Below are 10,168 nucleotides of genomic sequence, written 5' to 3'. Positions count from 1 at the left end.
TAGTATGGAAAATGATAATCTTCTTTATTTTCTTTTAAGCAAAAATTATTGGTTAATATGAAGAGTTTATCTAAATCTTGCAACATTGATTTTGACATTGTCATTATTTATGCTATAAATATGTGTTGGAGTTAAAAGATTATAATAATCTAATACATCGCATGTTATTATCTCAAATGTATGTTTTTGTTTTAAATAGAATAATTTTGATGGAGTACTTACCTTTGCTTTATTAATTTAGAAATTTACCCAAATCTTTACTAGTTGCATGGTGATCATTTATCTTTGTTCTATCAAACTTTTAAATTTAACTCTAACTCTTTTCTAATATTGCAAGAATAGAGATTGAGAATGCTCCAAAGTTCTTGATATCATCTTTGTTACAAGAGGTTAAAGACCAACAAACTCCTGGATTCCATTGCCTGGGAAAGTAAACTTGATACATAGAGAAATGATTTGCGTGACATTGAAGCTCACATGCCGAACATGGGGTCATCAATTACTAGTGACACGAGACGATTGTACTAATTTTCTACAAGCATTTTGTTTGAGATGAGAATATTTTTGTTGAGTTAAATTTTACAGAGAAGAAGAGCACTAACGTTGCTAAATTTAAGAAACTAATCACCTCCTAAAACAAGGCTTTGAAAGCAACTTGAAAATCATATATAAGGAGAATCAAACACCATATAAGAAGTCTGACTAATGAAGCAAGATAATTGACACTTAATCACAATAAAAAAGACTCAATTATAAGCTCCTATATATACATTTCTTAGGATGAATAATGTGAGTTATCAAAATGAGTTGCATCGTCTGATTTATATTTTATAGTTTTCAAGTCTAACTTTTAAATTTAACTCTAACTCTTTTCTAATATTGCAAGAATAGAGATTGAGAATGCTCTGAAGTTCTTGATATCATCTTTGTTACAAGAGGTTAAAGACCAACAAACTCCTGGATTACATTGCCTGGAATAGTAAACTTGATGCATAGAGAAATGATTTGCACGACATTGAAGCTCACATGCCGAACATGGGGTCATCAATTACTAGTGAGACAAGAGATGATTGTACTAATTTTCTACAAGCATTTTGTTTGAGATGAGAATATTTTTGTTGAGTTAAATTTTACAGCAGAGAAGAAGAGCATTAACCTTGCTAAATTTAAAATTCTAATCACCTCCTAACAAGGCTTTGAAAGCAACTTGAAAATCATATATAAGGAGAATCAAACACCATATAAGAAGTCTGACTAATGAAGCAAGATAATTGACATTTAATCACAATAAAAAAGACTCAATTATAAGCTTAGAGAAGGCTCCTATATATACATTTCTTAGGATGAATAATGTGAGTTATCAAAATGAGTTGCATCGTCTGATTTATATTTTATAGTTTTTAAGTCTAAAAGGAATCCACATTTTTTTTCTGTCAAGTATACTTATAGCAAATATTAAACTATTCAAAACAAGCTAAAGCAAAGTACATCATCCCTCCATATACAAATCCCAACTCTAAGAAATAATATTTTTTGCTAGTCATTTGTGAGGAGGACTCTTTACCTATCCACTAAGAATCCACAAAAATGCCACTTTCCTGACCATTTACATGTTGATAAAAAGCTAGTGGAATTAAAGGTCATGTTGATAAAAAGCTAGTGGAATTAAAGGTCATGCATTCACCCATATGGTAAATGGGATCATCCATAGAATCAATGCTAATCAACATGTTCCCTTCATCAATGGTCAACATTGGTACATTTTCGTTGCCTAAAAATGTGCTTGAATTCACTATGTAGAGGAATGAAAGGTCCTACATTCACCCTTATAATGAAGGGATCATCCATAGAGTCAATGCTAATCAACATGTTCCATTCAATATCCATGGTAAACATTGGTACATTTTCTTTGCCTAGAAATGTCCTTGAATTTCCTATATAGAGACTTGATTTATTACACACATTTAAGAAAAATCCCTTCTTGGAAGCATCCTACAATGAATTTGAGACTAACAAAAGTACACCACATATACAAAAATTTTATTTTTTTGAACCTTTTAAAAATAACATAAGCATTTTTTGTAATGTGCCTCCCCTCCCCACCCCCTTGTCTTTCTTTCATCACACACACCCATCCACCCATATGGACATGCACACACATGCACAGTCTTTGTCTCTTTGACTTGGTCTCATATCGTGTTGCTTCTCACTACAATCTTTAATGGCATACAATTAGCATCCAATATTATTTCTTTGCTCAAAATCTTGTCAATTAGAAAGAACAACTTAAACATGTGAGACTTAATTAAGTTTTTAACAAATATATTATGCAATTAAATAGACTCTCCAAGAGTGCTTTTCCACCTTACCTAATTGATGAGAGTTTGCGAGGTTTGTGTAATAAATCTTATATTCTAGACAAAGGGGAAAGTTTGGTCTTGGGATGGGTTGCTTTTTGAGGTAAAATTTGGGGCAAAGTAATTAAAATCAGCCGAAGTGTACAAGTTCTAGCCTGATATAGTTTCTAAATGTTTACACAACAAAACCATTGTTACCTGAAAAGCCAATAATAGAAAAGTATCTTTGCAAGAAATTGAATTGACAAATTACTAATTTTAAATGTACGAGTTATTATTTCAAGAGCGTCTCCTATGATCGATGTGGATTTTGATTTTTGTCTTCATTATTAAATAAATAAGGTTGTGCAGACGCTTCAAACAGAGTTTTTTTCTCCACAAAAAGAAAACCAATTCAAAGGAAGAAGGCACTCAAGAGGTGCAGATTAAGGTGGGAACTGCATTACAGTAATGAAACTTTGGAACGAACTAGAAACTCACCTACAACTGGTTTACAGCTTGGGATCATGGCAAATGTACAAGTTGATGTGAAATGTATGGGGGCTTTTCAAAAAACCAGACCCGAGTGAATCACACACAGCAACCACTATCTATTAACTCATCTCTTAGAATTAAAGAGTACCCTGCCTCCCCTAGCTCTTGTTGTTGTGGAGGCAAGCACTCTCTCAAAGACCTCTGCATCACACACTATTCTCAAAACTCCTGTATGAGAATAACCATACTCTTGAGCTGAGAGCTCTAACAGCTCTACAAAGAGGGGGCTATTGAGGTGCTTGGCTTTGATAAGATATCGCTTTGCTTCATCTCCAACACAAACAGGGAGGTAACCTCGAGGTACTCGAGTTGTGGTCGAAGGCGGCGGCCGTGTGCAGGAGCCCTTGTTAATCTGATCTTCAAGAGGCGGGTCGAATTGGTCTGCTTGTTTGAATTTTCTGAAATGAAGGGCAGGGGTGGAAAGCTGCTTGTGAGGGTGGGAGATCTTGTGGAGGAGGTTGGACAGTTGCATGGTGCTAGGTGGGAGGAAATGATAGGGTTAATTGCATAGGAAGGGTGTATAGTGAAGCAAGGGGAGGGAGGCGTGATGGCAGCTGAGGGGAGCCAGTGAAAGGCTTGCATGAGGAAAGAGAAGGAGAGCTAGCTAGCTAGTCGATGAGGGTGATGAGGAAGAAGGAGGCGGAGAAGAAGCAGAGAAGAGCGAGCTAGTGAAAGGGGTGAGTAAAGAAAAGAAGAAAAGGGTCGGATGAGGGAGAAGGAGAGGAAGGAGGCGAGAGCTTGGTGGTGGTGGTGGTGGTGGGTAGGCCCATGCTCTTTGTATCTGGTGGTGGGTTGTTGAGGGGCTTCTTTACCGGCCGCCCCCCAACCAACCTGCACTAGACCTAAAAAAAAAACTGTACTATTTCTCGTCGTCTTTTTCTAGCGTGTCAAAAGCTGGCCAGCCCGCCCTAACGACCACAGTTTTGATGGCCAAAAGAGCGTACACACCAGTACACTGCCGTCTCCCGTGCACAGTACGGCGTCTTGTCCACACTGCACACTTATTTTTTTTATCATTCCCAAAAAATATTAAATATGTATTCTCCTTCCCAATTAATTTTATTCACGACAGCTCTATCTTCAACAGAATTGTTCTTTTTATTTAAAAAAAAATCGCATTATTGGACTCGGGAGTCCGGACCCACCCCAGTGCCAACCTGACCTAGCACCTCCACTAAGGTCGACATACCCTTCAATTTCTGTGCAACGTACATGGTGGCGTCCTGTGACTTTTGTCCCTTTTGCCCTCCTGGTGAAATAAGCATCAAATATTGGCCCTTTTTTATAAAGGTTTGTACACATGTGTATGCCAAACTCTATGGAGAAACGTTAGCCATGCAAATTTAGATGGTGCACGAGCATGCCCGATGCCCGTACTCATCCACAAAAATAGGGCATGTGTGTAAAGACCCCGAGTCTTTATTAAACCAAGAAATGCAGTAAAACTAGATTCAAATCATAAAATGTAGTAAAACTAGCCTCCACAGACTAGTCTAAATGCACCAAAGTTAAAAACACCTATAGTGGGAGGGTGCACGCACAGATAAGAGAGAGAGACTCGTGTGTGTGTGTGTGTGTGTGTGTGTGAGAGAGAGAGAGAGAGAGAGAGAGAGAATACTAAATTAGGGATTTCGAAAACTTTCCTTATGAAACTTAAGATTGAAAAGCAATAATAAAGTGGAAGGCAAAAAAAGAAAGCAAAACTCTTTTCACTTCCAATGAAAGAGCAAATATATTATAAGTGTTTTCAAAATTCTCCTTTGCAAGGATTGCAAAGGAAAAATTGGGAGTAACTTGCCTTTCACTTTCAATCAATTCAAGCTTCTATATATGTTGAATTTATGGTCACTCCATTGTCTGCTTATAATTGGAATCATAGGTTAATAATACAATAAAGGCTAATGGAAGTGGATGCAAAAGCATAGCCATAGTTGGGCCTTCAAGTAGCATGCGCATATCAGGTAAAAAGTTCATTTATCACCTTGCCTAAACATTTTATATGAAATAGTTTGCCCAATTCTTTTTTTAAAGCATTTCCCTTGGAACTATAAACACGACAACATTTTGGAAACGCCAAATGGCACAAAAACCACACTGTGATATAAATATACCTCCAAAGTAAGTTTTAAACAAATTACTTTTTTGGGAGGCATTGAAAACACCCAATCTATAATCAAGATCACCCTTGAATGGTCACAATTTTAAAAAGTTCATACCAATATTGGACACATTGAGGTGATAAATAAGAGCTCCATTCCCATTTTTGAATTTGAGGTGGATCTATCCTTGCACTTGTACACACAATCTATTCTTTGACTTTTCATTACTTTACACATTTATCTTTACCTTTAAGTGGTAGGATTTAGATTCTACAATGTGATCTTGCACCACTTTTTCTTAATCATATACTCAATGTATACAAATGTCTTCAAAATGCCAACCATAGAAAGTTGCCTATCTAAGTGTTCAAAAAATATTTTGTTTAATATTTATCTTTTCATCATGGTGTTGTGCAAAGAAATACCTAAAGATCATTTAGAGTGTCTTCTCAAAATAATGTGGAATATGAAAAGATTTATTATATGTTTTCAAGGTTTTGAACCAATCTCAAGTACATTGAGTAAGGGTTGCGATGTAAAAACTTATTGGGGAGAGAGAGAGAGAGAGAGAGAGAGAGAGAGAGAGAGAGAGAGAGAGAGAGAGATGATATATTAACGTCTCTAAGAGGCCATAATGGCCTATGAGACCAAAACTGAGAGTACATCTGAAGTTGGTGTCTCATCAAAGAGAAGAACAGAATTGTAAGACTCCGAGATGATACTGAGTAGAAAATACTGAAAAATGTATATCAGGTAGAGCCATGTATGCTGATCACTTGAAGTGTTGCCCTCTCCTTACATCAAGTATCTCCGCCATGGGGCTGTCTAGAATGGAGAGGTTGTAGAAGCGAGGTAGGTGTCTCCAAGCAATAATGGCTATCTAGAATGGAGAGGTTGTAGAAGCGAGGTAGGTGCCTCCGAGCAATAATGGCTCTATCTGGCGATGGTGAGGATGCCTTGGTCGGGATCTTGGTGGGCGTGGCCGACGAGCACGACATAAGATGACTGCCCTATCAGTGGTGACTCCTTGGGAGCATGGTCGGTGCCCTGATGGCCCAATGGAGGAGGTATCAGGAGGTGTGTGGGCTGAGTTGCTGGTGCTAGTGCCGAAGAAATCTGTCAAGGTCCTCTGTCTAGGTACATCATGGCTCGGTCTCCTGTCTGCCAAGAGGGTCTCTCTGTGTCTCTTGAGCTCAAGTAGGAATAATCCGAGGCATCTCTGATCCTCAAACTCCATGACCCTGCATAACGGCCCAAAACCCTCTCGGAAGAGGCAGTGATATCTCCCTTGGATCTCATAATAGACTGTACATCGGCAAATGTAGTGCTCCTCTGTCTCTGCATCCTGGTAGCATAACAACTAACAAATGCGGTCGTCCAGGATCTGATGCACATAGCGTCTTGTCTCAATCCACAGCTGGTGTGATGAGGTCCGGATCTTTCCAATGGCACAACATATCCCATGTGATAGGTGTACATACATGTATGCTGGGCGGGTGATTAAATCATCTAGTGAGAGGTGTAGAAAATGGTTCTTTTATAATGAGCCATTTTCATGCCTAAGGGCTCCGCGGGGGCTAGTCCATGTCCTCTCTGTGTCCACTCTGATGATATCCATCCTGATCACGTGATTTTGCTTTAAGTGGGTGAGATCCAAAAATGGACAATCCAGGCTGTACTGAAAGGGTGGTAGTGCCTCTATCCACAAACCATGTAGGTAAAACCATGATCTCATCTGAGCGTACCAGCATAGAGTATCTCCATCCTCTGCCAATTGTAAGGATGAGGTCAATGCCAATCGGGAGTACCTCTACTGAGGGAGCTCCCATAGTCGTTGTAAAAAGGTAACTGCCTGGAATAGGGCACCCAGCTCAGCCCGAATAATCTCATGTGGTACTGATGATTTGCTCCGAATCATGCATGCAATCATCATAATCAGTGGTCTCTCCATTTGCCTCCATCCCTCATCTGTCCCTCTCTGAGATCTGTGATGTATGCTGGGCCCCAAATTGGAGCTCCGTGTACAGGAGGGTTTGTGTGACAAGCATATCAAATAGCCACAATTTGGTGCGCGGCTCCTGAAACTGTATGTGTGCACACTGTCTCTCAAGTGCCCCCAAGGCTACATGCCCTCGAGCTAATCTAGCTGATGCTGCCTCCTTATTGAGGGAGAAACGCGGTCCTGTGAAAGTAACTCCCAAGTAGACATATGACTTGATGTACTCAACCAGCTTCCCACGGAAAGTAAATTGAGGTTCTGATCTTGTCACCCATGCATGTGTGGTGTTAAACACCATAACCTTGGTTTTCCCAAGGTTCACTGTCAGATCTCTATCCGCACAGAAAGCCTATAATGCATCCAGGTGTCTCTGTAATCCCTCCGGAGAGTCTGAGATCAGAACAATATCATCAACATATAACAAGATGGGTATCAACACCCCTGCCAGGCATGCCCCTGTGAGAGAGAGAGAGAGAGAGAGAGAGAGAGAGAGAGAGAGAGAGAGAGAGAGAGAGAGAGAGAGTATATTGTCATCTAGGAGACCAATAGTATATAGAATGGACCCATAAACTTCTTCACATACTTGGGTTGTAACAACCTTGTAGATTTGGCTTGCATTCAAAGCACAAAATTAATTCTTTTGCATTCATGTACACACACACACACACACACACACACACACACACACAAAACTAACTTTTCTTGTAATAAACTCTTGAATTCCCATATTATGTATTTGATTCATATATAATAGTTTGCTTTTTGTATAAATAGATACATGAGTTTCTTTCCCTATCTTTGGAATCATCACTTTTGTAGTTTGTTTTTTTTTTTGGTAGAAATAGATACGAGAGGTACTTTCCATATCTTTAAATTTATCACTTTTGTATGGTTCTTTTGAAGATAATTATCCTATGCTTACATTTAATACTTTGGGTCATGGTTATGCATGTAGTGCTAACACTTTGTACTAAAGATGGACCCTGGCTACCATTCCATTATTCACGGTTATTCACTTTGTAGTAAAGATGGACCTTAGCTACCATTCCATTATTCACACACATTTCTATGATTAGTAGTGGTTTTGTAGTCCCATGGCTATGCATGCACTGCTAACATTGATAAAAAACAGAAGAAGGAGGGAGCACACACAAGAGAAGCAAACCCTAATCCATATCCATCAATCATAAAGAAGGAGAGAAGCCATAGTGATCATCTCTCTCACACACACAAAGGAGAACACAACATAGTGTTATGTCCACACTACAAAGTAAACCTAATGTAATGTCCACACCACACATGACCAGCTGGACGCGGTCATAAACACACCACACGATATCCATCTACCATACTATCACTCTGTCAGCACCCATGTGCTATCCTCCAGCTGTATACGAGCTTGACATTTCAACACTCCCCCTCAAGCTCGACATGTCCATCTCTAGGACTCCCAATCTAGTACAGAAATACTCGAACTTATCCTTACCAAGTGCTTTGGTAAAGATATCTGCAACCTGCTCATCTGTCTGTACATATGTCAAATCAACATGCCCATCTAGCACTTTCTCTCTCATGAAGTAATAGTGGATCTCAATATGTTTGGTCCTGGCATGATAAACTGGGTTGCTAGCAAGCTGAATGCTACTCATGTTGTCACAATGAATGACAACTCTCATATCACTCTGTAATCTGACATCGTCTAGCAACTTCTTCAACCACATAGCCTCACATGCAGCTATGGCTGCTCCACGATACTCGGCCTCTGTGGTAGATAAAGTAACTGTAGGTTGCTTTTTACTGCTCCAACTCACAGCTCCACTACCAAGGCTGAAAACATAGCCACTGGTAGACCTCCTGTCATATGCACTACCGGCCCAATCTGCATCTGTATATCCATAGACATGCATGTCTTTTCCTGCCTCATAGAAAAGACCATAATGCACGGTAGTTTTGACGTATCTCAGAATACATCTCACAGCATCCAAGTGAGGTTTACGAGGACTCTGCATAAACTGACTCACCAAACCAACTGCATAGCTGAGATCTGGCCTCGTAATGGTCATGTAGATAAGGCTACCAACCATTTTTCTGTACATGGTGATATCATCAATCTCATCACCCAAATCAGCCCTAAGCTTCATGTTTTGCTCTAATGGTGTCAACATTGGTTTGCATGCTGTCATACCATACTTTGCCAGCATGTCAAGTGCATATTGCCTTGACCACATAACCATTTGTACCCAATGGTTGCATCTTCTCAAACCACTCACCATGACATGTCATGTGGTTTGAGGCACCCGAATCCATATACCATGACTCATCTCCAGCATTCTGAGAATCCATTGTCCCCATAATGTGCTTCATTGCAAAAAGATGATTTGAACTCCCATCATTGTTACTAGTAGATGCATAATTTCCATGTTGTGGTCTTCCATTCCTGACATCATTTTGCTTTTTGTAACAATCTTTTGCCATATGTCCAAGTTTGCCACAATAGTGACATTCAATCCCATTCAAATTTTGTTGAGGACCTTGCCATCGTCCTCTACCACGAGCACCTATTCCAACTCTCCCCCTATGGGATTGAAATCCACGACCTCCACATGGTCCAAATGATGACTGTGAATTCTGAAAATTCTGATTTGATTGTGGTTGATTGAACCTATCATTCCAACCACGTCCTCCACGGCCTCGAGGGGTAAATCTCCCCCTTCCTGAGAGCCTCTAGATGAGTAAAAAGCCTGATTCCTTGCATGCTCATCATTACTGGATGAGGATGCACCACCTGTAATATTCATGCCACCAAGTCCAAGCTTTAATTCTTCCACAATGAGCAATGACACAAGCTCATTAAAGTCTGGCATTCCTCCCAACCTTACTGAGATGGAAGTGTCAAAAGATTTGTACTCCCGGCCTAAACCACGCAATGTGAGAGCAACCAAATCATCATCATCCATTGGGGCATGAATTGATGATAGTGAATCTGCATAACCCTTGATTTCCTGAACATACTCATGTATACTTCTATTCCTTCGTGTTACACTGTGAATCTGTTGCTTTAGTTGTATCTTCCTTGCACCAGTGTCTGTCTCATACATTCGGCACAATATATCCCATGCTTCTTTCGGTGTATCTGCATCTTGGATGTGAATAAGCAAGGCATCTGTTACACATATTGA

General features: G+C 39.7%; 1 protein-coding gene across 1 annotated transcript; it reads right to left on the bottom strand.

Annotated features, from left to right (window-relative positions):
• Nucleotides 1-2,814: 2,814 nt before the first annotated feature.
• On the bottom strand, nucleotides 2,815-3,690 carry LOC147605088 (auxin-responsive protein SAUR72-like). Its single transcript, XM_086793940.1, has one exon. It carries the CDS (start codon nucleotides 3,361-3,363, stop codon nucleotides 2,956-2,958), a length of 408 nt encoding a protein of 135 aa, XP_086650066.1. The 5' UTR covers nucleotides 3,364-3,690; the 3' UTR covers nucleotides 2,815-2,955.
• Nucleotides 3,691-10,168: the final 6,478 nt, after the last annotated feature.

The sequence above is a fragment of the Cibotium barometz genome, chromosome 60, assembly GCF_041138505.1.
Source record: "Cibotium barometz isolate CiBa-2024 chromosome 60, ASM4113850v1, whole genome shotgun sequence".
Lineage (NCBI taxonomy): Eukaryota > Viridiplantae > Streptophyta > Polypodiopsida > Cyatheales > Cibotiaceae > Cibotium > Cibotium barometz.
The sequence above is the reverse complement of the archived record's forward strand: the minus strand, read 5'-3'. Positions and strand labels throughout refer to the sequence as shown.